The 27,645-nt window shown below is 59.6% G+C and overlaps 1 protein-coding gene across 2 annotated transcripts in view; it reads left to right on the forward strand.

Moving 5' to 3' along the window:
• Positions 1 to 27,645, forward strand: part of NOL4L (nucleolar protein 4 like) — a 116,128-nt gene that overhangs the window by 22,766 nt on the left and 65,717 nt on the right. Inside the window, exons 1-2 of one of the 2 annotated variants that reach the window (XM_051845098.2) lie at positions 20,162 to 20,889; positions 27,303 to 27,458. In XM_051845098.2, coding sequence (XP_051701058.1) covers positions 20,728 to 20,889; positions 27,303 to 27,458 — 318 coding nt within the window. In that variant the 5' untranslated portion in view covers positions 20,162 to 20,727. Of the gene's footprint in view, positions 1 to 20,161; positions 20,890 to 27,302; positions 27,459 to 27,645 lie in introns of those variants that run through there. The other variant, XM_002710921.4, reaches the window with a different exon arrangement.

Raw genomic sequence — 27,645 nt, forward strand, 5'->3', positions numbered from 1 at the left:
GGGAGTGAACTAGAGGATGGAAGATCTGTCTTTCTGTCTTCCTCTCTCTGTTGCTCTGCCTTTTTAATAAATACAGATAAATCTTAAAATGTTTTTCTTTAAATGTGGTCGAAATCTACCTTTGTCCCCTAGCCAGCCGGCCCCTTCCTGGGAGGTGACACCATGACCGGCTCCTTGTCTGTCCCCCCAGATTCTCAATGCACATGAAGGCAGATGCAGGAGCTGGAAAGAACCGCCCTGGGCTGAGCTGGCCGCCTGTCCACCGTTATGGGCTTGCCCGAGGTCACAGGGCTGGGTGGGGACAGCCCCTCACCGTCGTCTCCCCGCTGAGCTCCTGGGAGCTGGCCGGAGCCGCTGCACGCCCCACTGCCTTCCGCGTGTGTCCCTGGACAGTGGTCAGCGGGGACCTGCGGCGGCAAGTGAGGGGGGGGGGCAGCGTGGTGCTGACTCAGCAGCAGGACCAGGGGGAGGGGGAGATTTGAGGACTGGAACGGGCACAGCAGGTGGCACTCGCCTGAGGTGGCAGACAGGCTCATCTGTGTCCAGGGCCTCCGCATGTCGGTTCATTTAGCCCTCACCCTGTGCCCACCAGCTGGACTCTGTCAGTCCCCGAGGGATGGCAGCCCCTGCCCGAGACCACGTGACTGAATTTGCGCTCAGCCCCACTTGGTTCTGGAGATTTTCCCATCCTGCCCTGCTGTGGGAGCTTGGTCAGTGTTGCACAGCCTGAAGGGACTAAGGTGCCCATGTGGCCAGGCTCTGCGCCCTGAGGGCCACCCTGCTGTCAGGTCCCTTCTCTGTTAGGGTGGGGTCGCTGAGTAGGGGGAGTAGCTTCACCTGGGGCTGGGTCAGATGAGCCGGCCTCTGCTTGGCTGCGTGACTTTGGGCCATGCTCTTTCCTTCTTTGTCTCCAGGCTCTGAGGAGTGAGTCGCTGGGGGAGGGGAGCTCTGGGATGTGCCCCCTGGAAGCTGGCAGGCTGTGAGGAGGGCTGGCGTGGCAGGCGCAGGGCTCAAGGCAGGGCACAGAGGGCGGGGAGGCATGTCGCTTTACCCTGCAAGGGTTTGATGTAAGGTTGCAGGGCCCAAGTGGGCCCCAGGCAAGTCCCCTCCCTCCCCAAGAATGAGGTTGGAGAGTTCTGGAAGCCTTCCTTGGACTTGCTTGTTTTATGGTGAGGGAAACCGAGGCACAAAGGCCACAAGACAGTTCCCCAAGGGCGTTGTCCTTCACCCTGTCATCTCTCCCTTCAACCACACTTGGGGCCCTACTATGCCAGGCACTGCCAGCGAGTGAGGCAGGCCCTGGCCGTGCCGTCACGGTGCTCAGCATCCCAGGGACACAGCCACTCCCCGAGGCATGGCGGCTGCGAGAGGCGCCGTGAAGGTAGAGTGGCCCCCAGGCCCAGCCCGGGAAAGGGGACCAAGGGGGCTCCGGGGACTTCCGCTCAGCATCTATCAGAGCACCGTGGCCGCTGGAGGCCGGGAGGCCAAGGCCAAGGTGTGGGCGGGGTTGGCGTCTCCTGAAGTCTCCCCTGGCTTGCAGGTGGCCGCCTTCCCACAGGGCTTTCCTGTGGCCTCAGCTCTGCCGATGGCTGCCCCAAATGCCTTAAAAAAATTCTTTGAGAAGGGGACGGAGGCTACCTCTGGTTCACTCTTTTATTTTATTTTATTTTATTTTATTTTATTTTATTTTATTTTGACAGGCAGAGTTAGACAGTGAGAGAGAGACAGAGAGACAGAGAGAAAGGTCTTCCTTTTTCCGTTGGTTCACCCTCCAAGTGGCCACTACAGACGGTGTGTTGCAGCCGGCATGCTGCGCCGATCCGAAGCCAGAAGCCAGGTGCTTCCTCCTGGTCTCCCGTGTGGGTGCAGGGCCCAAGACCTGGGTCTTCCTCCACTGCCTTCCCGGGCCACAGCAGAGAGCTGGACTGGAAGAGGAGCAACCAGGACAGAATCCAGTGCCCCGACCAGGACTGGAACCTAGGGTGCCGGCGCCGCAGGCGGAGGATTAGCCTAGTGTGCCGTGGCGCCGGCCATGGTTCACTCTTCAAATGCTGGCATTGGCCGGGCAGGGCCTGGCTGGCCTGAAGCTGCAAGCCAGGAACTCAGTCTGGGGACCCAAGTACTGGAGCCATTGCCTGCTGTGTCCCAGTGTGCATGAGAGCAGAAAGCCAGAACGGGGAGTGGAGCCGGGACTTGAACCCAGTCACTCTGATGAAGCACCGCCTGCAGTGCCGGCATCCCACATGGGCGCCGGTTCTAGTCCCGGCTGCTGCACTTCGGATCCAGCTCTCTGCTGTGGCCTGGGAAAGCAGTAGAAGATGGCCCAAGTCCTTGGGCCCCTTTACCCACGTGGGAGACCCGGAAGAACTCCTGGCTACTGGCTTCGGATCAGCGCAGCTCCGGTTGTTGTGGATAACTGGAGAGTGAACCAGCGGATGGAAGACCTCTCTCTCTGTCTCTACCTCTTTCTGTAACTCTGCCTTTCAAATAAATAAAATAAAATAAATCTTAAAAAAAAAAAAAAACAGCCTTGAGCCGGCACTGTGGTAAAGCCACCGCCTGCAGTGCTGGTGTCCCACAGGCATGCTGGTTCAAGTCCTGGTCCAGCACCAAGCTCATGCTCCTGGGAAAGCAGCAGAGGATGGCCCAAGTGCTTGGGCTCTTGCACTCACATGGGAGACCCGGATGAAATTCCTGGCTCCTGGCTTTGACCTGGCCCAGACCTGGCCATTTAGGAAGTGAACCAGCAGATGGAAGCACTCTCTCTCACTCTCTCTCTCTCTGGCTTTCAAATAAATAAATAGAATCTTAAAAAAAAAAAAAAAAAAAAAAAAAGCCTCAGGACCTGGTTTAACTTAATCACCTCTTGGAAGATCATGTCTCCAAATACAGCCGTGTTCTGAGGCATGGGGTCAGCGTGTGAATGGCGGGGCACAGTGCAGCCCATAACAGGTGGAAACACTTGAGCTGAGGTCAAGTAGAAGTTAACTTAGTAGTAAGAAAGAGAGGGATTTCAGGCAGGGGCATAGCACGGGCAAAGGCCCGGCGGCAGGGAGGAGTGTACAGTGCAGCTGTGTGGAAAGAAGCCGCGTGGCTGGGGTGCGGGGAGGTGGGGGGGCCGGCGCGGCTGGGGTGCTGGGAGGTGGGAGGGAGCCGGCACGGCTGGGGTGCTGGGAGGTGGGGGGGAGCCGGCACGGCTGGGGTACGGGGAGGTGGGGGGGCCGGCGCGGCTGGGGTGCGGAGAGGTGGGGGGGCCGGCGCGGCTGGGGTGTGGGAAGGTGGGGGGGCCGGCGTGGCTGGGGTGCGGGGAGGTGGGGGAGCCGGCGCGGCTGGGGTGTGTGAAGGTTGGGGAGCTGGCATGGCTGGGGTACGGGGAGGTGGGGGGCTGGCACGGCTGGGGTGCAAGGAGGTGGGTGTTCCAGATGAAGTGGCGGGGACAGGTGTGTGCCACTGGGGTTTAGCCACTGCTTGGGGTGCCCACATCCTGTTTCAAGGTGCTGTGACTCGAGTTCCACCTCTACTTCTGAGCCAGCTTCCTGCTGATGTGCGCCCTGGCGGCAGCAAGTGATGACTTAAATACCAGGGCTCCTGCCACTGGTGTGGGAGACCAGGATGGCGCTCCTGGCTTCAGCCAGGCCCAGTGCTAGCTGTTGCAGGCATCTGGGGAGTGAAACAGTGGGTGGAAGACCTCTGTCTGTCCCTCCCTGTCATCACCACTCTGTCCTTCAAATATTCACACAGACATACGTGCACACTCACATTCACACATACAGTGCGTGCACACTTACCAGGAGGCGGCGCCTCCCTGGCCTGTAACTGCCGCTCTTCCAGACCCTGGTCTCCTCCTCGTTGAAGCGGAAACCATCACACCGGTTCGAAGGGCAGCGGGCTAGGTCAAGGTCGGTTCTCGCTCAAGATGAGCCATTCGTTTTCTCTTCCCTTCCAAGACCACCTTGGCCACCCGGCCCCCACCTTGTCCCCTGCCCTGATGTGTCTAACAAGGCTGGAGCTGGAGAGCGACAGGGCCAAGGACTCTGGGCAAGCAGAGAGGCCCCGGGGCCCCTGGGGTGGCCATGCCTGACTCCTGAGCACTGCAGGGCCAGCCGGGGGGCTGTCTCTGAGGCAGTGTCCATTGGGTCTCACTGACACTGCAAACCCCCAGCGGGAACCCTCGCCTCCCAGTCTGCTCCTGGGTCCCCACATCCATCCTGATCTCACGAGTTATATAAAGAACTTACTATTGGATCAGTTTTTTTTTTTTTTAATTTATTTCATTTGAAAGAGACAGACAGGCAAAGAGAGATCTTCCATCCTTTGGTTCACCCCTCAGTTGCCTGCAACAGCCTCATCTGGGCCAGGCTAAAACCAAGCACTTGGAGCTCAGCTCAGGTCTCCCAGGTGGGTGGCAGGGGCCTGGGACCTGGAGTCCTCGCCTGCTGTCTCCCAGGTGTACGAGCAGGAAGCCAGATTGGAAGCAGAGCCAGCGCTCTAGCCAGGTAGTTTGAGATGAGACGTGGGTGTCCTAAGTGATAACAACTGAACCACTATTTTAGCGTCACAAAAATGTAGCAGATACCATCCGCAGGGGCCCTGCAGCCCACACCCAGTTCCCCTGTTGGCATCTGACATCCGGCACCAAGGAGCCAGGAGAGCGGTCACAACTTTCTCCAGATCCCGCTGGCTGTCCCTGCCCCCACCTTCCTCCCAGGTCCTCACCAGGAGGCCACAGCACGCGGGAGCAAAACGCGGAGCAACTCCGTGACCCAGTTTTATTCTAACATTTTCGAGCCCCAACAATGTGCATTGTTCCTGATGCTGGGGAAAGCAGCTGAATCCCACCTCCCCTGGAGGCTGCCCTTACAGGAGGGAGACAGCACGAAGGGGTAGAAGTGAGTGTTGGCGTTGTCAGGGGCTGCGTGGGGAACCGCGGCCGCGGAGGGCCAGGGCCGGCACTGTGATTTGATGTGGAGAGGTCAGGGAGCCTCCCGATGCAGGTGAAGCAACTTCCATGGGGAGTGTCCCAGGTATAAGGGGGCGGGCGCAGAAGCCCTGTGGCAGGCACGGGAGGTGGAGCTGGCTCACCTGTGTGGGTGTCAGCAGGGGGTGGAGTCTGCGAGGGTCCAGGTGAGAGAGGATGGTGGTCCAGACCACACAGGTGCCTGGGCAGCGGCAGGTGCTGGGCTTGTCTTGAAGGGGGAGCACAGGATTAGCTGGTGGTGCTGAGCGCCTCTGTGGGAATAAAGCAAGGATGGGTGTTAGCGAGATTTGGCAACCTATAAACTGGGATTCCTCTGTCAATGTCATTTGTTTTCTTTTCTTTCTTTTTTTAAATTTACTTGGAAGGCAGAGTTACAGAGAGAGCTCTTCCATCCGCTGGTTCACTCCCCAGCTGGGGCTGGGCCAGGCTGAAGCCAGGAGCTTCTCCCAGGTCTCCCCCATGGGTGCAGGGGCCCAAGCACTTGGCCATCTTCCACTGCTTTTCCAGGTGCATCAGCAGGGAGCTGGATCAGAAGTGGAGCAGCCGGGTCTCAAACCAGCAGTGTCACAGGCGGTGGCTTTACCTGCCGCGCCACAGCACCGGCCCCCAGTGTCGTTTGTGCTCAGAGCCACCTCACCCAGCCCGTCCTCCAGCTGGGGGTGAGCGAGTCAGAAGCCACTGCACTGGTTTCCCTTCTGAAAGGTGATATGATTTCATTGTTGACCAACAACGGGGGTGGGCGCTGGGCATGGCGGTGAAGGTGCTGCTTGGGCTGCCCTCCTCCCATATGGACCGCCCGGTTCCAGCTTCCTGCTGAGGTGCGCCCTGCAGGCAGCGCGAGGGCCGAGGGCCTGGCCCCCTGCGTGGGAAACCAGGTTGTGGGGGGGGATGAACCAGCCGATGGAAGCTCGCTCTCTTCTCTCTCTCTTTTATGTAAGTAAATGAACATTTAAGATAAATAAAGCAATTCATCAGGGCCCAGCGTGCAGTGAAAAACCAGTGCTGCTTGCCGCCTGGCCCGGGAGTCACCCAGTCCCCCCCAGGGGCAGCCACACCGACTTCCTGGGTGTCACTCCAGGCATTTTATCATTGATGAGTGGCACACTGAACAGTTTGGAGAAAACAGAAGTAAAAGATAAGTTTGCTTCTGTGCAAAATATGTTAAATCCATGCACAGGGAGTTCAGAAAGTTCATGGAAAATGTGTGTAATGAAAAAATTATGCATAGATTTCGAAGTCTTTTTGCACCAAAATATATTTATCTTTTAATTCTGTTTTCCACCAAGTTTTTGAGGCACCCTCGTGTGTGTGTGTGTGTGTGTGTGTGTGTATGTGTCCCTCGGTTTTGTTTCTGTTTTTACACACAATATGTTGTGCACTGTTCTGTCGGTTCCTGATTTAAATATAACAACTTCATTGGGATGTAATTCACATACCACATAATTCTCCCATTTAAAATACAGTTCATGGGTTTGAGTACTTCAGAGTGATGCATCCATTTCCCAAATTAATTTTGGAACATTTTCATTTTATTTTTTTAAATTTTATGTTGGGGCCGGCACTGTGGCTCAGTAGGTTAATTCTCCACCTGCAGTGCCGGCATCCCATGTGGGCACCGGTTCTAGTCCCAGCTGCTCCTCTTCTGATCCAGCTCTCTGCTGTGGCCTGGGAAAGCAGTGGAGGATGGCCCAAATCCTTGGGCCCTTGTTCCTGTGTGGGAGACCCAGAAGAAGCTCCTGGCTCCTGGCTTCGGATCGGCACAGCTCCAAACATTGCAACCATTTGGGGAGTGAACCAGCGGATGGAAGACCTTTCTCTCTGTCTCTCCCTCTCACTGTCTGTGACTATCTCTCAAATAAATAAATAAAAATCTTTAGAAATTTATGCTATTTACTTGAAGAGGGAGAGAGGATCTTTCACCTGCTGGTTCACTCCCCAAATGAAGCCAGAGTCTACAGCCAGACTCTATCCGGGTCACCCATGTGGGTGCAGGGGCCCAAGTTCATGGGCCATCCCCTGCTTTTCCAGGCGCATCAGCAGGGAGCTGGACTGGAAGTGGAGCAGCCAGGACTTGCACAGGCGCTCCAGTGTGCCCGTGTCACAAGTGGTGGCTTCACCCTGTATGCCGCAGCGGCGGCCCCTGGAGCACCTTTCACCCCTTTGAAGGAAGCTCCCACGGGTGCGCGGTCAGCCCCCGTTTCCTGCTGACCCCTCTGCAGCCCGAGGAGCCATCTCCAGGTCTGCCCTCCCTGTAAGTGGAAGAGTGCGGTAGGTGATCGGCTGTGGACTTCTTGGTCTGCTGTTTTCTAGGTTGGTCTGTGCGGCAGCAGGCGCCCGCGCTGAGTGCTCTCCGTTTTGGAGGAGTATTGCGTGATCTGGCCTCGGCACGTGGTGTAGGCTCGGCACGTGGTGCGCATCTCTAGCAGCCTGTGGGCTCGGGGCTCGCTTCCGCATTCAGCCGGCACGGGGTCTGGGGGCTGCTGCGCCTGGTCCCGGGCGAGTCTGCGTGGACGTGTTTCAGTTCTCTCCCACCGAGGATGGAGTTGCCGACTCACGTGGCAACCCCGTGTGTAGCGTCTCGAGGAGCCACCTGCCCGGTCCTCAAAGCACCGCGTGTTTTGTCTGAGCCCCGGCAGTCCCGTTTCTGCATCCTCGCCGACACTTGTCACTCTGGCTTTTTGACGGAGCCGTCCTGTCGGGCGGGAGGGGGTCTCGGACTGCGGTTTGGTGGGCAGTTCCTGGGTGGCTAATAAAGCCGAGCGTCTTTCCACGGGTTTGGTGGCTGCTGGTGCGGCTTCTCCGGAGAAATGCCTATGCAGGCCCTTTTCTGATTTTTTAAAAATATTTAATTATTTATTTGAAAGTTACACAGAGAGAGGAGAGGCCGAGAGAGAGAGATCACCCATCTGCCAGTTTACTCCCCAAATGGCTGCAATGGCCAGGGCTGAGCCAGGCCAAAGCCAGGAGCCAGGAGCTTCTTTTGGGTCTCCTACATGGGTGCAGAGGCCCAAGCACTTGATCCATCTTCCACTGCTTTCCCAGGCCATCAGCAGGGAGTTGGATCAGAAGTGGAGCAGCTGGGACTTGAACCAGCGCCCCTATGAGATCCTGGTATTGCAGGCAGTGGCTTAACCCATTCTAACACAATGCTGGCCCACTTTTTCTGATTTTTAAAATTGTCTTGTCATTTTATTTATTTTTAAAGATTTATTTATTTTATTTGAAATCCAAAATTACAGAGAGGCAAGGCAGAGAAGAGAGTTCTTCCATCCGCTGGTTTACTTCCCAGATGGCCGCAGTGGTTGGAGCTGTGCCTATCGAAGCCAGGAGCCAGGAGCTTCTTCTGGATCTCCCACACTGGTGCAGGGGCCCAAGGGCTTGGGCCATCTTCCACTGCTTTCCCAGGCCATAGCAGAGAGCTGGACTGGAAGTAGAGCAACTGGGACTCAAAATAGTGCCCACATGGGATGCCGGTACTGCAGGCTGGGGCTTTAACCTGCTGCGCCACAGCACTGGCCTCGTCATTTTATTTTGAATTGTCAGGGTCCTTTATATATTCTAGATACAAATCCCCATCAGTAGATGGTTTACAGGTATTTTTTCCAATCTGTGGGTTGTCTTCATACTTTCTGGATGGTGTCCATTGAAACAATAGTGGTTTTTTTTTTTTTTTAAGAGTTATTTATTTATTTGGAAGGCAGAGTTATAGAGAGGCAGAGAGAGAGAGAGAGAATCTTAGATCTGCTGTTCACTTCCCAGATGGCCACAACGGCCAGAGCTGTGCCCATCTGAAGCCAGGAGCCAGGAGCTTCTTCCGGGTCTCCCACATGGGTGCAGGGGCCCAAGGACTTGGACCATCTTCTACTGCTTTCCCAGGCCACAGCAGAGAGCTGGATCAGAAGTGTAGCAGCCAGGACTCGCACCGGCGCCCATATGGGATGCCGGCACTGCAGGCAGCAGCTTTACCTGCTAAGCCACAGCGTCGGCCCTGAAACAACAGTTCTTCATATTGATGAAGCCCAGTTCATCTTTCTTCTCTCCTGTTGGCCACAATAGCTGGAGCTGGGCCGATCTGAATGTGATGCTTTCTCTGTCATAGCTAAGAAATCGTTGCCTGATCCAAGGTCACAAAGAGTTATCCCTGTGTTGTCTTCTAAGAGTTTCATGGTTCTGGTTCCTCCATTCTTCAGGCTGTGTTTCCTACTAAACAGAAAATCTATGTTTTCAGTGCGTAAGAGATGGTCCCATGCTTTTTTACGGCTGTATAGTATTCCACCCTGTGGTTTGTGTACTGGGGCCTGTGCTGGTGGTCATTTGGGCTGCTTCCCCGAGTTTGCTCTCACAACAAGGCTTCTCACCCGTGACCATCCTCCAGCAAGTATGGTGGCTCTTTTATACCTGCGTGAGTTTGTGGGAAGGTGGAATTTAAAGATAGGTTTATTTTGATGTGAAAAATTGAAAAATCCATGCATACAAGTGCAGTCTTCAAAAAGCTCACGGGATTTCAATTTCGTTGGCTCCGAAAGCTTACCCATTCATTGCCCTGTTTCCACAGACTTGGTGAAGTTTGCAGGATTGCTGGGTCCACGAGCTTGCTTGTACGTGTGGTGCGAGATCGCCCCCAGGGCCCCGGGTTCCCACTTCCCTCCCAGGAAGGACGTCTAGCTCGGGAGCCGTCCGCTCATCCCTGGCCCCCCCGTGTCAGGCCCTTGCCACGACCCTGAAGGTCAGAGTTGAAGTCTCCAGGGCTCAGGGATCTCAGCCCGCCTGGCCTGTCTCCCTGCGGACCCCGTGCCCTTCCCCCCATGCCGTCCGAGTGCCCGGCCACGTCTGAAATAACCACGCTAAGGGTGCACTTCTTCAGCGGCCCCGGGACTCCGGTCTGAGGTCACAGGTGTGTGCAGGGGGCGGGGCAGGGGCGGAGCTCTGGGCCTCCGCCCTCAGGCTGCACCCCTCTGAGCCAGGGGCAGGACGCCCAGACAGGGGGGCTGTGAAGGTCTGGCTTTGGGTTGGGTAAATGTGGATTCAGCCCCAGCTCCTCCCCCGGGACCTTTGCACAACTCACTGCCGAGCCTGGCACCTCAGTTTCCACATCTGCAAACTGCCGTGACCCTCGGGGCCTCCTGGCGCATCAGGCATGTGCCAGGCACTGCTCTGTCGTCATCGTCTTCGGCGCGGGGCCGGGGGAAGCCGAAGGCCGCTGGGATGCGCGCTGCGGGCGGGTGGCGCAGGAGCAGAGGGGACCGTGTGCATCCAGGAGCAGTGTCCAGGAGGAGAGCAGCCAGGGAGGCTGGGTCTGTGCTGGCCCTGGTGGAGGAGGAGCTACAGAGGACCATGGGGCGGGCAGCCCTGCCCCGTGTTTCCCATCTGCCACTGGGGCTGTCTCGTCGGGGTTGGACTCCCCAAGCCTCATCTCTTCTGGAGAGGCAGCCGGGATCAGAGCTTCCAAATGCTGGGTCTGGGGCAAGGCTGCCTGGGCTGGTCAGCCCCTTAGGAACTGTGTGGGCTTGGGTGAGTTACTTAACCTCCCTGGGCGTGGTTTCCTCAACCATAAAAAAGGGAATTGTTTCTAGCTCCCGGGGTCCAATGAAGAGTAACGAGTCACCGTGGGTAAAGCACCTAGCCCACGGGCATTGCTCCCTGACAGGTAGTCGTTACAGAGAACAGAGGCAGTGCCCTTCAACTGCTGCACCCACTTCTCAGATGGGAAGACCGAGGCCCTCTCCAAGCCAGTACATGCCCAGGGTGCCCTTGGTGGACCAGGAGGGTTCATTCCTCATATTTTCTTTCAACGAATGCTTCCTGAGCACCTACTCTGCGGCAGAGATTGGTGACCAAGCGGTCAGCATCCAGGGAGCTCCGGACTCAGCCCCAGGGTGCGGGGAGCCCGTGCGGTCAGTCCCCCGATGCCCACGTTCTTTGCCTCCATCCCACTGTCTCCTGTCCAGGCCAGAAGGGAATTCAAATTTGAATGTAAGTGCCTCACTTGTTGCAGCTCCAAAACCTGGGCAATGGGATGATGGGATGCAGAACGACCAACTCCATCCCAGCCTTTTTTTTTTTTTTTAAGATTCTTTAAATTTATTTATTTGAAAGGCAGAGTTACAGAGAGGCAGAGGGGGAGAGAGGGAGGTGGGGGAGAGAGAGAGAGAGATAGAGAGAGAGAGGTTTTCCATCCACTGGCGCACTCCCCAAATGGCCGCAACAGCTGTGCTGATCCAAAGCCAGGAGCCAGGAGCTTCTTCCAGGTCTCCCATGTGGGTGCAGGGGCCCAAGGACCTGGGCCATCTTCTACTGCTTTCCCAGGCCCATAGCAGAGAGCTGGATCAGAAGAGGAGCAGCTGGGACTAGAACCGGTGCCCACATGGGATACCGGCACTGCAGGCGGAGGATTAACCTACTGAGCCACAGCGCCAGCCCCTATCCCATCCTTCTACAGACAGGGAGGGTGGGAGCCCGGCCCCAGGACACCTGACTGCCAGCTGGTGTCTCCCCTGCACCCTACTCTGGCACAGGAGGGCGCAGTGCAGTTGGATTCTGGGTACAGTTTAAAGGTGGGGGCAGCAGGACTTGCTGATGGATAGTGTGTTAGCTTTTGTTTATTTCCACTTTATTTAAAGGTAGAGAGAGACAGGTGGGGGAGAGAGACACTTCCTTCCGCCAGCTTCTTGTCACTCTGATGGAACAGTGGAGACTGCCCGTCTTCATCAAGGAAGGTTGACACTAGCTCATGGCTTTGGAGAGTCACAGCCCAAGACCAGGAGGGCTCCGCTGGTTCACCCTCTGGTGATGGCACAGTCCCAGGGCAGCACAGGGCCTCATCCAGCAGGGGACATGGAATGTGCGTATCTCCATCCCAGATAAAGCCACCAGCCCAGTCCTATCTAATCGCTTCTCAGAGGCCCCACCCCCAAACACCATAGCTGGACGAGGTTCCCACCCTATTGGTACCATCAACATCAGATTTGGGACAGAGCCCTGGGTTCAGTACAGACGCCTGAACCTTAGCAGATGGGCTGTGTGGGGTGGCAGAGGGAGGGAGAGCGAGGGAAGGGAGCCAGGATGGGCGGGGAGGGCAAGGTGGGGGCCCCGTGCTCGTTGGATGAGTAAGCGGCTGTGTGTGTGTCCCTGGCCCTCCCTGGACACACGTGCACTTGCTTCCTGCTGTCCAGGCGGCTGTCTGGAGGCCTGGGCCGGAGGTATGAACACACCCACGTGTGCTTGGCCCCAGGACAAATCCGTTCTAAGGGCGGGGCCCTGGGGCTGCCCAAGTCAAGAGGCCCTTCTGCTTCTGGGCGCTTCCCAGCCTTTCAGCGGGCAGAGTGTGACGGACCCTGCGACCCCCAGCGTGCTTCCTGGGGCTGCTTTGGGTGGGGGCTCTCCTGGCTGGGCCCTGGGGTATGTGGGCTGTGCAGTGAGATGGCCCGAATCTGAGCCTGGCTCTCCATTCCCAGCCGTGTGCCGTTAGGTGAGTGACACAGCATAACTTAGAGCCTTGGTTTCCCCATCTGTAGAATGGGAACGAGGATAACACCCACCTCCTGGTGCTGTAGCATGGGCCACACGGCTGACGGTTACACAGAAATCCTTCTGACTGTGGGCTATAGCTGGTAACCCCGGTAGACAGTGCCAAGGGCGACAGGAATGCTGGATTTGGAGTCTGCCCTGGGGATGTCGGGGCAGGGAGGCACTCCAGCTCTGCCACTGACAACCTGTGTGACCGCGGAGTGGTTTTTATTTTTTAAAAAATATTTATTTATTTGAAATGTAGAGGGAAAGAGAGAGAAAGATGGAGAGACAGGGAGAAAGGAATAGATCTTCCTTCCACTGGTTCACTCCCCAAATGACTGCAACAGCTAGGGCTGGACCAGGCTGAAGCCAAGAGCCAGGAACTCCATCTGGGTCTCCCACATGGGTGCAGGGGTCCAAGCACTTGGGCCATCTTCTGCTGCTTCCCCAGGCACAGTAACAGGGAGCTGGATCGGAAGTGGAGCAGCCGGCACCCAAGCCCGCTCCAGTATGGGATGCCGGCGTCACCAGCATGTTTTGACCCCCGGCGCCACGGTGCCAGACCTCTCCACCTGGTTTGTAGACCTCTCTGAGAAAGTTTGCTGCTTCTGGGGTTGGAAGATGGCTGAGGTGCCTCCCGAGGCCTCTCTGAGTCCCTCCCTGCCTCCCCTTCCAGCCTCACCCCCTGCCACCCCCGCACCACCCCCTCCCCGCAGCCCGAGCACAGATCTCAGCGCGGTCTCTCCCTGCCTGGAGACAACCCGAGGTCGGTTCCCCACTGCCTGCAGCACACAGCCCAGGAGGCCCTCGCTGCTCTCCTCCCGGCTTCCACCAACGCGCAGAGGTCCACGGGGGTCCCCGCTGCGAGCAGCCCCTCGCAGCAGCAGCCGCCGCCTCGCGCCCACCCCCGCCTCTGCCCGCCAGGCGCTCGGGTCCTCCCGCCGGCCATGCTCAGAGCCTCTCCTTTGCCCGAGGCCTCCCTGCGTTCTCTTACCCGCCCCTGCCCATAGCCACTTGCCAGAGGGAAATCTGGGCATCGCCACCCACCTGCGCAAGGTCCCTCCGTGCCTGCCTGCACTGTGACCAAGGCCACCGCCCCACTGTCCACCTCACCACTGCCTGACCCACCTGGGGCCTTCACACGGGCTGCGGCCTCTCCTGGGGACGACACCATGGCTCCGGCGGCACAGCTCTTCCTGGCCCACGGACAAGTCACTCACTCAGGAGCCAGGGCCTCGGGGCTGCCTGTTAACTCCATAACCATGGTGCCCACTGCTGGTATCCACCCTTTCGGTTGGCAAAAACGCCACTCATCCTTCAAGGCCCAGTCCAAATGTCACCTCCTCTGTGAAGCCTTCCTTCACACAGTCCCACATTGCCTCCCGTTGCATCCCCTGACAGCAGACGAGCTTCGTTCTCGTCCCCCTCGGTCTCCTCGCTCATCCCTGCATGGCGCACTCGAGGCCGAGAGCGACAGTGCCGGCAGCCGGTGCTCATCGCATGCTCTGCACCCCATGGGGGTCAGTTCTGAAAGCCCATTTTAAAGAGAAGCCATGGGGGCCGGCGCTGTGGCGTCGCAGGTAAAGCTGCCGCCTGCAGTGCTGGCATCCCACATGGGCACCGGTTCGTGACCTGGCTGCTCCACTTCCAATCCAGCTCTCTGCTATGGCCTGGGAAAGCAGAAGACGGCCAAGTCCTTGGGCCCCTGCACCCACGTGGGAGACCCAGAAGAAGCTCCTGGCTCCTGACTTCAGATCAGCGCAGCTCTGGCCGTTGCGGCCATCTGGAGAGTGAACCTAGAGAGGTCTGCCTCTCCTCTCTCTGTGTAACTCTGACTTTCAAATAAATAAGTAAATAATTCTTAAAAAAAAAAGGGAAAAAAAAAGAGAGAGAGAGAGAAGCCAGCGAGTTGTAGAGAGGTTAGGTCCCACGCCCAAGGTTCCTGCACATCAGACCCCAGAGCTGGGGCTTGAGTGAATAATAGCGGTGACAGCCAGAGCTCCCTCCCAGTGCCAGGTGTTTCATCCCCACAGTGGCTTTGATTGCAACTGTTTTACAGCTGGGGAAACTGAGGCATAGAGGAGTTAGGGAAGGCATGGAGTAGGAGGGGGTGAGCCACCCACTCCCGGGGCCGCTCTCCGATGCCACCACTTACCAGCCTCTGTCACCTCCCCCCCATACCTCTCGTCACCTCCCCCCCATACCTCTCGTCACCCCCAACACCAACCCTGCACTAGCACCTGGTCCCCAGGAGGCACTGTTGAGTGTGTAATGTGTGAGCGAGCAGACAGGCGGTGGACAGACGGCTCTGCCTGAGCCCACTCAGAGTCCTAGGTCCAGAAGCCCAAAGATGCGGCCCAGCCCCTTCCGGGTTCGGTCCCCCACACCACCTAGCTGTCCAGACAGCCCGGGGTGGGGGGGAGGACCAGATGCATAAACATGAGGCTGCACGCGGGCATGGGGGAGTGCTGGGCACTGTACAAGTCCTCAATATTATTGCTTCATTGTCATTGAAATGGAGCCTGCCGCAAACAGGCCACCCAGTTCTAGCCACCAGCACTGGACAAAACCTCCATTGAAAAGCCAATTACAATCACTCCATCTAAATTGTCATGGATTTGTATAGAAAATTACATCTCCATTTAGTTCTGAAGCGACATCCTAGGCCGGGACAGAGGGGAGGCTGGCCCATTTACTCGCCAGCAGCACGGGTGCCGCGGGCAGAGAATGCCCAAGCTGCCGGGCCTCGGCTGGCCCGGGGAACAAAGGCCAGTTTGTGGGGACCCGTGGAGAAGCCGGGCCTCTGAGGGCGGCTCAGATTCCAGGCCTGGGCCCAGGGACCCTGCCCCGCCAGCTGGTCGCCCCTGCTGGCGGCTCTGGCCAGACGAGCTTCTGACAGACGGCTTCAGGCGGCCGTCAGCCTCGCCGCCGTCCAAGGTGGCCGCAGCTTGGCTCGTGTCCACGCTGCCAGGAGACGAAGGGGGTTCGCGCTGGCCTGGGCCCCCGAGATCTCGGTTCCACTCATTCATTCACGCACTCACATGTTGTCGAGACTTGGGAGCGTCCTCGGTTCGATTCCGGACCCTGTCCTCCGTTGCTGCGAGGCCACGTTGTCTGTTTGTTGTTTTTTTTTTTTTTTTTTTTTTTTAAGTTCTGAACTCATTGTTGAGCACCTACTGTGTGCCAGAGAACCGGACACAATGCTGCTGCCTCTCAGCCCAGAGGTCCCCTGGGGCATCCTGTATTTGGCCAGCAGTGAGGGCTGAGAGGGAAAGGCATAGGGCGGACATGAGGCCAGTGGGGGTGCCCTGTGCAGACTCTTCTCCGAGCCCGTCTCCTCACCTCTGAGAGGGGGCAGCGGCCCCCCTGGCTGGGGGCTTGGCCAAGGGCTCGCGGTGATCTCATGAGGTGCCCTGCGTGGAACTGGACACAGGACGCTCCTGGCTCAGAGTTTGATGGCGTTCTTGTGGGCCAGACACAGACCAGGGGCTGCACCTGCATCCGCTCCTCCTTCCTCCCTCCCATTCCACAGATGAGGATCCTGGAACAACACAGGTCCACTCATGATTCCTCACTATCTCAATTTTTAAAAAGATTTATTTATTTGAGGCCAGCGCCGCGGCTCACTAGGCTAATCCTCCACCTTGCGGCGCCGGCACACCGGGTTCTAGTCCCGGTCGGGGTGCCGGATTCTGTCCCAGTTGCCCCTCTTCCAGGCCAGCTCTCTGCTGTGGCCCGGGAGTGCAGTGGAGGATGGCCCAAGTGCTTGGGCCCTGCACCCCATGGGAGACCAGGAGAAGCACCTGGCTCCTGCCTTCGGATCAGCGCAGTGTGCCGGCCGCAGCGCGCCGGCCGTGGTGGCCATTGGAGGGTGAACCAATGGCAAAGGAAGACCTTTGTCTCTGTCTCTCTCTCACTGTCCACTCTGCCTGTTAAAAAAAAAAAAAAGATTTATTTATTTGAAAGGCAGAGTGACAGAGAGGGAGAGATCGTTCATCCACTGGTTCACGCCCTAAATGGCCACAATGGCTGAGCCAGAAGCCCGGAACTCCATCCAGGTCTCCCATGTGGGCGCAGGGCCCAAGCACTTGGGTCATCTTCCATTGCCTTCCCAGGCGCATTAGCAGGGAACTGGATCAGACCAGCGCTCCTGCTGCACCACAACTCCAGCCCCCCAGTAATTCTTAGGGGTTAGACCAAAGCCTGACGCAGAGCAGAGCTTCCAAAGGTACTGGCAGGAGAAGGGGGTGCTGGGCAGGCGGGGAGGGGGGGCGAGCAGAAGACTCCTGTGGCTAAGCTGGTGACTGAGATGGAGTGGGCCTCTACGTGTGGCCCAGTGACTGTCACTGTGTGTCACTGTCACACACGTCCTCTCCCCGAGTCCTAACCCAGATGCCTGGTGGCTGCAGGGGCTCTGTCAGACCGACTGTGCGTCCCAGCCTACACACATCTGTCTGGGCCTGGAGGGACACCTGGCACACTTCCTGGGGTGGCTGGCAGGCCTGTTTGCTCCCTCGGGGCAGGACAGGCAGGTGCAGAGGTGCAGAGGGCAGAGTCCTCGCCCTCCCCCGCCCGGCCCCGCTGGCAAGTGGAAAAAATGTTCATAGGCAGGCTGCCCCACCAGCGCCTGCTCTGCACAGAAAACAAGTTCTTCTGGTATCAGCTCGAGTTTGGCAGGAAGTGGCTTTTGGGTGGCAGGAAGTTGGATTCTGCTCCTATATCAGCCCTGGCCGAGGGGCAGGAGAGCGGTTATCAGGGGTTAAACAGAGTCACCAAGAAGTGGGGCCCCAACACCCCAAACCCGATAGAGTTGAGGGTACCGCCCACCCATCCTGGTCATTCGGGATGACAGGTAGGGGGCTTTTGTAAACAGCGCCGCCCATCGAGTCCCCCAGCAAGGCCCCGGGCTCTAGTCACTCTCACTAGCCCGCTGGTCCCTGTGAGACTCTGAGAGACAGTGACTTGTCCAAGGTCAGCCTGACAAGTGGGAAGGGGGGGAGAGAGAGAGAGAGAGAGAGAGAGAGGCTACAGGAGATTCCCAGCTGCTTAGAGCAAGAGGAAAACCAGGACAAAAGAGCAAAGAGGACCCGCCCCATCCGTGTCCAGCCATGCACGGCCACCACGTGGACATCCCAGCTGGCCTGCAGGTCTTCAGCCTGTTTCCCAGGTGAGAGCGAGACCCAGAGACTCCCTGGCTGAACCAGGCTTGGAGCTCAGGTGTGATTCTGAAGGCTGGGCTCTTTCAGGTCCTGCCCCTGTGCCCAACTTCCAGGGAAGGGAAGCGGCTGTCCTAAGTGGAGGCCCAACCCAGGAGCTCGCTGAGGAATTCCCCCAGGGCCCGGCCAGTGGAGAGCCAGGGTCAGCCTGGGCAGAGCGGCGCAGCGCTCCCGTGCATAACCATGCGGCCGGGCGTGTCCAGCACCGGGCCAGGGCCCTGCCCCTAGGCTGGGACCCAGAGCGTCCAGTGTCTAGAATGAAGCCTCACTGCTGGTGAGAATCCATGTCTCCCAACACCCGGCTCTGGCCGCCCTGCACACTCTCCCAGCCCCCACTGGATCCCCCTGGGGAGTGGGCCCCTGGTCCTGCTCCCATCCCCAAAGGGTACCCAAGCCGCTCCTGGCTGAGATGCTGATTGGAAGCTCGGTTTGCATGTCGTTTGCACATTACTCAGTTCGTGTCAGAAGGTACGAACATCTCCCTTTCCGGGGCAGGCCTGCTGGGCCCCCCGCCCTCCTCCAGACAGCAAAAATGCCAGCCGGCGAGACGGGAGCTACGCCCTGGCCTCTCTGACAGCACCCGCCTGCTGCCACCTCCCCCATTCGCTCCTGGAGCCAAATTTAGGCAGCTCTGCTACTGAGAGATGGGGAGAGCGGAGGCAGGAGGCAGCCGGCCCGGCCCTGGCCCTGGCCCGCTGTGCGGGGTGGGGCGGGGCGGCCCCGGAGGTGCCCCTGGCCCTAGAGCCCCAGGCCTAGCCTCCCCCATCCCTCCTCCCACAGGAATGTGCGCGGCACCCGATTGGGGAACGCTGGGTTCTCAGCTGCAGCCTGGGGTGCTGGCTACCCTGGCCGTGAGGGAGGAGAGAGGGAGGGCGTGTGGGAGGGAGGGAGGAGGTCACGGCCGGGGCAGTGGGGAAGGGATCAGATAGCCTCCTCCTGCCCCAGACACCCGCTGCCGCCACGGAGGACACAGAGGCTCTGCTGCTCAGGGCTTCCTGCCCCTCCCTGCTGTGCCCCCCAGGCCTGACTGCGGGGTGGGGGCAGGAGGCTCAGCTGGGCCTGAGGGCACTCAGCCCCCTCCTCCCAAAGCTCCATCAGGCCACCCCCACTCTGGGTCAGCCTCTGCCTTGGAGGCCTGGGTAAACTGCAAGAAGCAAGGGCTTCTGGGAAAGCAGACAGAAATTAGGGACGTGGTGGTGTCCTTAGGCCTAGAAAGTTCTTCCATTTCTCAGGTGTGGCCTGGAGAGGCAGCAGGGGAAGGGAGGAAAAAGACCTGGGCTGAATCCAGGGGTGGGGTTAACAGAGCTGAGCTGTTGGAGGCTGGGAGCCTGGGTCTCACTGGCCTGGGTTGGAATCCCAGCTCAGCCGGTTCTGTACCTTGTGACTGTGGGCAGGTCTTCCCGCGTGTCTGCCTCGGTTCCCCCACCCTCAAGGTTCCTGGTGCCGCAGGGAGAGCGAAATGAGGGGGAGAACGCTAGGCACACAGTAGGTGCACAACGTGGCTCAGAGGCCCCCGGAGCCGTAGCGGATGTGGGCGCTGGTACTTGGACGATTAAATGGGCATTCGGATGGGGGCTCCGTCCGTGTGACCCGGAGCAAATGGCCACACCCCGCTGCGCCTTGGGCGGGGAGCCGCAGAGGCGTCTCTGCCGAGGGTCTATGAGGATTACACGAGCTCAGCCTTGGCACGGCGCCTGGCACATAGCGGGAGCTCCCTGGAGGAGAGCTGGCTCGATCGAGTGGTACCGCCCCGCACAAAGGACAGGTGGGCAGCGTCGCGGGAGGCGGAGCAGGGCAGGTGCGCCGGGAGCGAGCGGGGAGGCGGGGCCGGGAACGCGGAGGAGCGCCGGGGCGCGCGCGCGCGCGCGCAGCAGGTGCGCGTGGGTGGGCGGGGCCCCGCGGGGCGGGGTCCCCAGGTGCGCGCGCCTGGTGGCCGGAGGCTGGGGGAGGCGCACCGCGCTGGCCCACCGCCGCCAAGTGTCCTTGTGTCTTTAACGTTCTCCTCCCCGCGTACCCCCCGCCCACTTCGTGCGCCCCCACCCCAGCCGGGCTGCAGCCGCCGAGCCGTCCCCCCTGCACTGACAGCTGGTATCTAATTACTGTGTGAGAATGGAAAGTCAGGCTGTCCCAGCTCCGGGGAGAGGGGATTAACGTCTCCTGCAGAATACACTTCCTCTGGTGGGTTGCCATGGTTACTCTCATTACCTGCCTGCCCGCGAGGAGCCCGCGCGAGCCGCTCCAGCAGGCCCTCCGAACCCGGGCCGGGTGCGCGCGCGCCTCCGTGCCCCTCCCGGCCTGGGCGCACGCGCGTGCGCCGTGGAGGGGCGGGGGGCCGCCGAGCGGTCTCGCCCCGCCCGCGCCGGAGCAGCTGTCAGCGGCGCGCGCACCCGGCCCGCCCCGGCGCGCGCTGTCAACAGTCATTAGGCGCGGGCCGCTCCTCCCCCAGCCCGCGATGGGGCCCGCACCTGGGGCCCCCGCTCGTTAGCGGGCCCCAGCCCCGGAGGGACCCGCCGCGGGGCCTATCTGGCTCAGGGCCGCCCCCTTCCGCCACCCGGGATTCCCCGTCCTAGGCCACGGTGCCCAGGGGAGGAGGGTCCCTCCTCCCAGAGAGCGCCCCTCAGCAGTAGTGGCGCCAGCGGGGCATTTGGGTGGGCGCTGTTTGTGCATCCTTCGCGTTCCCACAGCAGCCCTGTAAGGCGAGGAGAGCCATGGTGTGCAGAGGAAACAGGCCCAGGCCAGACACCCCTTGCTTGGGGTCAAGGGCGGATTGTCCTCAGGCCACCCTCCTGCCCCCGACCTGCACCCCCACCCCAGCTCTGTCCTGGATGGCAGAGGAGGTGGGGCCTGCCCTCCCCTCCAGGTCACCTCCTGGGAGCTGCATTTCTCTGAAACCTCTCCTGGAGGGGGGCCTGGGGCCCACTGCACCCCTTTCTCCTCACACCCGTTCTCTCCAGGCACCCTTTCCGCAGGGTTGTTGAGACCAAGAGAGAGAGGAGAGTGGGGGGAGAGCTCCTGGGAGTAGCCATGGCTTCCCTCAAGGGACGCGCTACTTGGGGGCAGATCCCGGGCACCTTCCCTGCGGCCCAGGCTGTGCGTGTCAGTCCCCAGCGTGATTCCCAGGAAGGTAGGGGTGCAGCGAAGCGGAAAGGCGGCCGTGGAATATGGGAGGTCTGTTCCAGATGGCAGGTGCGCCTCGGCGGTGCCAGCGGCTCGGCACTGACAGTTGGAGGTTGTGCACGGGGTGGAGGAGCGGCAGGTGCCTCGCCGAGTCCCTGCGCCGTGTTTAAGGACTTATTTACTCCCGGAGGGGAGGAGGGGCGCAGGGGGAGCGGTCCTCCTCCCGCTGCCCTGTACGGGCCTCCAGAGCTCAGTGGCAGCATGGTCCTAAAATCCAGGTGTGGATCCCACGGTGACGGCTTTCTCGCCCCTGGTTTCCAGGCCGCCGCAGCCCAGAGGAATTAAAATACTGTCTCTGCCCCATTCACGCAGCCCCTCCTCAGTCGCTGGGTGAGGACCAGCCTTTCCGGGCGATGCCGAGGGAAGAATTCTGGATGTTGGAGTGATGGTCTCGGCTCGGCTCTGCTTTCCGTTGTCTCGCCCCGGTGTGGTTTTTAATTTCCCCCATCTCTCCTTTCCCTCTGGGGCCCCTTTGCAGGGGGCTGCTTCCTCCCCCTGGGTTCCTGTCCCTGCCCCACCAGGAGCTGGAATGAGGCGTTGTAGGACACCCCCCCCCCAACACTACCCAAACCGCAGTCCTGGGGCCCAGAGGCTGGAGGAGCTGCCAGGGTTGTGGGCGCTGGGAGGGGCTCAGCCACCAGCCGCTGCCCTGGGGGAGATGGAGCTGCAGCCTCACACTTCCCGCGCACTCAGCCCCTGGAGCCCGGGATCCCCCCACGGGTGGTGGCCAAAGGGTTGTTTCCCGCAGGTGGGCCCTGCCCGCTGGCTTTCTCGCTGATTTTTCATGCCTTGTCAGGCATGGATCCGAAACGCACCCCGAGGGCCTACCCAGGGGCTTTTTCTGTGGTTTCTTCTCCTGCCAGAGGAGGAACCCAGTTGAGAAACGTTCCCACCCTGTAGCTGGGTCCTCTCCACCATGGCCTCGTTGCTGCTGGAAGGTGTGCGCCGCGTAGCCGGTGAAGCTGGCGCACCCAGGGGCACCCCAGTGGCCTCACGGGGTAATCCTCCCTTGCTAAGCACGTAACGTATTGCCAGCAAGTGACCGGGAGGTTCAGTGGAGATGACAGAACTGTGGTCCATTAGCAGTGGGGCTGCTCCTGCGGCCGAGTGTAGGGGTCCACTTCATTGGCTTCTGTGGGCAAACAGGTGGGATTCAGGAGCTCGCCCGAGCTTTGTGATGGCCGGTCCCCTCAGAGGTCTGCAAGCCTGGAAGTGGCGTCTTCCTCACGCCGAGCGTTCAGATCCCTTGAAGAAATCGAGGGACCCAAAAGCCCTGCTCCAGTATTAATACACATTGCCGAAGAGGATCTCAAAACCCAAGGCCCCGGGGCTGGCGCTGCTGCCCCAGCGATGCCGGATCCACACCGAGCCTCCAGGCAGACGTGTGAATTTCTACTCCTGTGGCCCAGTACGAGGCGTTTGTTCCCATCGTTAGGGAAATTGGCCTTCGATGGAGATGATTGGCCTTCGTTGCAGATGAGAGTGTTAACACGTTGGGCCTGGAAGCGCAGGGCATGTCTATACATAATGAGCCGACACCAGTTTCCCCGAGGTAGCTTCGCTGTCTCCACCATGGGACGCTGCCATCAGCGGTCCTCAGTCCCTGTCTCACGTCCAAGTCACCTCGGGGCCGGGGGACAGCCCAGAGCATCACATTTGGTGGGTTTGAGGTTGAATCTCAAATATCTCCATTTTAAACAGGTTCCTGCCATCCCAGGGACCACACCGTGAGCACCGCTGTCCTAAACATTCCGAAGTATCAGCAGTGTGAAAATAGACATTTGGCAGTTTCCTCAACACTCAGTGGCCTTTAGTGTGGAGCCCGAGCGGGTGAGGTGCAGGGAAGTTAGTGTTCCATCCATTTGTACACTGTTGCCACGTCTGGTTTTGTTGGCCTGGGTCTGGCCAGCTGTTCTGGGGCTTGGATGGATTGAGTGGATGGAGTATGTTACCATGGCGATGCCCCCCTACACGCTGTGGAAGGTCCCAGAGGGTGATCTTGTGTTTTTCATGGTTGTTCCCATGGGACGCTGCAAAGGTTCCTTTCCAAAACTCCTGCTCAGCGTTTCCAGGAAGCTGGGGGTAGTTAGGAGACGCCAGCCCCCTCTTAATCCAGCTTCTAATGAAGTGACTTCCTTTGTCAGCCCATGCCCAGCTTGCTTGGAGCAGTGGATTAGATGAGGCTAATTTGGGTAGAAGGCAGAAGTGGGCTGGCAGGGGCATCCCAAGGCCATGGGGAAGGTGCCTGCTGCTCTCTAATCAGCAGCTCGCGCCTCGCAGCAGCACTGTGTCTGGATCCTCTGGGCCGGCCTGCAGGTTCTTACCCCTGCGGATGCAGGGCGTGGCACGCGTCAGGTCTTCCCAGGCTTCTCCTGGAAGGCCGCACGGAGATCTGGTCCTCTTCCCGTGGGGTGCAGCACGCGCCGCGTCCGGGTCGAGGTGTGCGGGCGCAGACCTGGCGTGGTGTGTGAGTCTCACTTGCTTTGGGGCAGGGCCTGTCTTCTCCCGTGCACATCTCTGCCCTGGAGACAGGAGGACCTCGGGACCCGGGTTTGAACGTCAGGAGAGATCAGAGTCAGTTCTTAAAGGGGTAGCTGCCGCTGATCGCTCCCCCAGAGAGCCCCTGGGGAGAATTTTCTGAGTACATCAGACCAGGGGCAGAGCTGCTGTGTTCCCGGAGACTGCCCGGGAGTGGCGGTGGGTGGCTGTTCCGGGTAGCTACCCTAGGCTGCGGAACGCTTCTCCCGGGTTTGTGGGACCGTTTCCGAGTTAAATAAGGCCACGTCTCTCCTATGATGGTGGATGTCACAGCCGGGTGGGGGTGAGGGGGACGTGTCGTAACCCGAATGGCTCCGAGGGACGGGAGATGACAGTAGATTCCTGAACACAAAATGTCCAACTGAGTCGGTCTCAAGGGAAGAGAGGATGGTTCTCCAAGCCCGTGTGTGCCAGAGGCCCCAGAGTGCTTCTTCCCTGAGCCTTGGAATATGCAACCAGCACCAGTCAGGCCCCGTTTACCGGTGGGGAAGCTGAGTGTCACGGGTTTCACGAAGTGGGACCCGCCCGAGGTCTCTGAACCAGGTCGGGAAAGTCTCCCTCCTGCCTGTCTGCGATCCGTCTCCTCGCCCAGAAATAGCCGCGTCCTGGCCTGACACAGCTCTGGGAGCAGGGAAGTCTTGCTCGCTTCTGAGCAGCTCGACCGGTGGCGCCGCCCCTGGGTTCAGAATATCCAGACACTGGGGGATGACCCCCCTCCCACTCTCTCTACAAAGAAACACTCTTTCAAAACCACAGTTGAACGGATGCACAGTCAAGTACACAGACTGTAAGTGTCCAGGCGGGAGACTCGTTGTAAACCCCGCACACCTGTGCAACTCCCACCCAGCCGGCCAGAGAGAGACCCAGCGTGGCTCGGTCTCGCTCGTCAGGCTCACTCCGTTCGCTGCCGCCCAGGGGAGCCTCTGGCTGCAAGTGCCCTGGAAGTGACCTCTCACAGCATCCGTCCCCTCCTGGCAACATCTGAGACTCCTCAGCCTGCCGGGCAGCTCCAGGTCAGCTAAGGAACAAGGCAGCGACTGGCAAGGCTGGCCAGATGCCCTCAGACTTCCCGGGGTGCATACCCCCAAGAAAGAGAGAAGAATGACTCCTGGGGGCCGACGTTGCGGCATAGCGGGTTAAGCCATTGCCTGAGTCACCGGCATTCCATGTGAGCGGTGGTTCAAGTCCTGGCTGCTCTATTTCAGATCCAGCGCCCTGCTAAGGAGCCTGGGAAAGCGTCAGAGGCTGGCCCAAGCGCTTGGGCCCCTGCACCCATGTGGGAGACCCGGATGCTGTTCCATGCGCCTGTCTTTGGCCTGACCCAGTCCCAGCCACTGTGGCCGTTGCAGAGTGAACCAGATGGAAGATCACTCTCTGTCTCTCCCTCTCCTCTGTAACACTGGCTTTCAAATCAATAGATCTTTATTTTTTTAAAAAGTAACTCCTAAGAGAGGTCTTTAAGATTCAAAGATTATTTGGAAAGCAGAGAACCAGACAGACAGATCTCCCGTCTGTTGCTGTACTCCCCATATGCCTGCAACAGCCAGGGCAGGGCAGGGCGGGGCGGGGCCAGAGCCAGGAGCTGAGAACTCAGTCTGGGTCTGGACGTGGGTGGCAGGGACCAAGGCCTTGAGCCCTCACCTGCTGCCTCCCAGAGTGCACAGCAGAGGAAGCTGGAATCAGAAGCAGAGCCAGGACTCAAACCCACGCACTCTGATACTGGATGCGGGCGTCCCAAGCAGTGCTGTAGCCACTGTGCTAAATGCCTGCTTCCTGCCTCCCGAAGAGTTTAAAAACAGAAAGGCTGCAGACATCTACAGCTCAAGGAGGTTGAAGATTTTCCCTAAGGTCACATGGAAGCAGGGCCAGGAGGTGGCTTTCCCCTGCCACACACACACACACACACACACACAGGGCCACACATGGACACGTAATGACGCCCGGTTGAAATGGGCTCTGACCAGGAAGGACGCCATTGGCAAGAGGGCCTGGGCTCTGAGGTCTGCACCCACACTCGCTCTGGGGTTCTGTGTCCCCCTCATCCCAGATGCCCACCTGCCCTTCCTCCCCCACGTGCCTCAGCTCTCTAGTAAGCTCCTGACAAAGAACCCTGCGTGCCAGTCCCAGCATGTCGGGAAAGCTGCTGGAGAGAAGCAAAGCCCGTCTGTGGCCAGGATATGTTGGGAGCCAGCGTCCATGACAGCACAGCCTGTCTGCTCCAAGCCCTGGGCCAGCTCTGCCACTTCGCTGTGGCTAGCGCAGCCCAGGCCCTGACCCCACAACCTTCCAGGCCATCGCCATGGCCAACTCCATCACGCCTGGGGGAACATGGCAAACTGCAAAGCACTTTTTACATTTTTTATATGTTTACATGTCATCTACTTGAAAGAGCAAGAGAGAGTCGGGTGGGAGGATCCTCCATCCACTGGTTCACTCCCCAAATGCCCACAACAGCCAGGAGCCCAGAACTCAACCCAGCTCACCCACATGGGAGGCTGGGGCGCCAGATGTGCATTGACAGGCAGCTGGATTAGAAGTGGAGCAGCTGGGACTTGAACCGGCACTCTGATGTGGAACGCGGGTGTCCCAAGCAGCCATTTAACCCAACCGCGCCACGCCGTCCGGCCTCAGAGCACTTCTGCCTGATAGCAACAGCCAGGCGGTCCCCGCGCCAAGCTGGGTGCAAGAGCTGCAGGAGAAATCATCGCTTCACTGATAGGAAAGGTGCTTCTGGAATTCCCAGTTTATGGATGAGGATCCTGAGGCCCCGAGAAGCAAAACAACTGCCCTGGGTCCCACAGCCACCCGAGCGCGAGCGCGGTGCTCAGGGGCTGCACCCGTAGCCAGTCGCCGGCCGGCGGTCACTTCCTGAGCGGCGTTCTCAGTGCCAGAGGGACAGCTGTGAGCCCAGGCTCGGCCCAGAAGCCAACGGTCTTGTGTGAGGGTCCCCGTGAGGAGGAGTGGTCTTGGAGGCACTTTTAGAGAAAAGCCTGCCTCGTTTTCCCCAAATCCCCGGTGCACTGCTTTCTGCTGATCTCGGACACCCCCTGGGGCCCTCCCGGTCCCTCCTGAGGGCAGTGATGGCCGAGGTGTCCTGGGTCCGAGAATCAGATCCCTGACTCATTTCCTGAGGACGCCGGCCTCGTCCCAGCCTCACGCCCGCCCGCTGCCTCTGCCCCACCCTCCCTCCTCTGCCGGTGGGGGAGGGCAGGTGCCAGCCCTGCAGCTGTTAGCGACAGAGGACCCCGTCTCGATCCTGGCACACCTCACAGGCCACCTCCACGTGACCTCCGGCCTGCCATCCCGCACATGTCCCCACACAAAGAGCCCGGGCGCTGGCGCTGCGCTCAGCTGCCAGGGTGGGGAGGGCGGGCGGTGGTGAAAAGCTTGCTAGAAAGGCCAGGGGCGGAGGCAGGAGTCACCCAGGTGATGGGAGCCGGTCCCCAGGGACCCCGGCCCAGGCCCACAGTGAAAGGTTACTGCTAATTGGCAGGCTCGTGACGGGGCCGCATCTACTTAGCACTCCCCTCCCCAGAGACGTCCGGGACGGGCTTGGCACAGCGTGTGATTTGAGAGCCCCCGCCCGCCCAAGTCTGGCACAATCTGTCTGAAATCGTGAACATGGAGCCTCTTGGCTCTTTAATTTGTATTTGTGTCGTCGCCGTTCTCTGCCCATTGTTGCTGGTACATTTCGTAGCAGCCACCCTGATTCTGGGACCCCACCCCACCCCGCCCCCACCCCCACCCTGGGAGGAGGCGACAGGGGGTCAGGGAGCAGCGCCCATCCCTGCCCCCCCTGACCTCGGGGCCTCGGCCCCCCCACTCCCACCCCGCTCACCCCACCGTGAGCCCTGACACTAACACAGCTTGTCCCCCTGTCGCAGGGGGCAGATGGCCTGTCGGAGCCCGAGGGCATCTCTCTGAAGCGGGTCGCTGTGGTGGAAGATTTCTTTGACATCATCTACTCTATGCATGTGGAGAGCTCAGCTGAGCCAGGCAAAGCCCCCAAGCACGCCGGGCAGAAGAAAACCTACCGAGCGGTGAGCGCCTCCCGTCTCCGCCTCTGCACGTGGTCCCGGCCTTGGCAGGAGGCCGCGGGCTCTGCACTTGGCGGGTGGGTGGGTGGGTGGGGGCTTGAGGAAGCAGCCTTCAGGGATCCCAGAGCAGAGCATGGGGCAAGGACACGGGCAGCTGGAGGCCGCTCCTGGGCCAGGGCGGGCTCTGTGG

This window comes from Oryctolagus cuniculus, chromosome 11, assembly GCF_964237555.1.
Source record: "Oryctolagus cuniculus chromosome 11, mOryCun1.1, whole genome shotgun sequence".
Lineage (NCBI taxonomy): Eukaryota > Metazoa > Chordata > Mammalia > Lagomorpha > Leporidae > Oryctolagus > Oryctolagus cuniculus.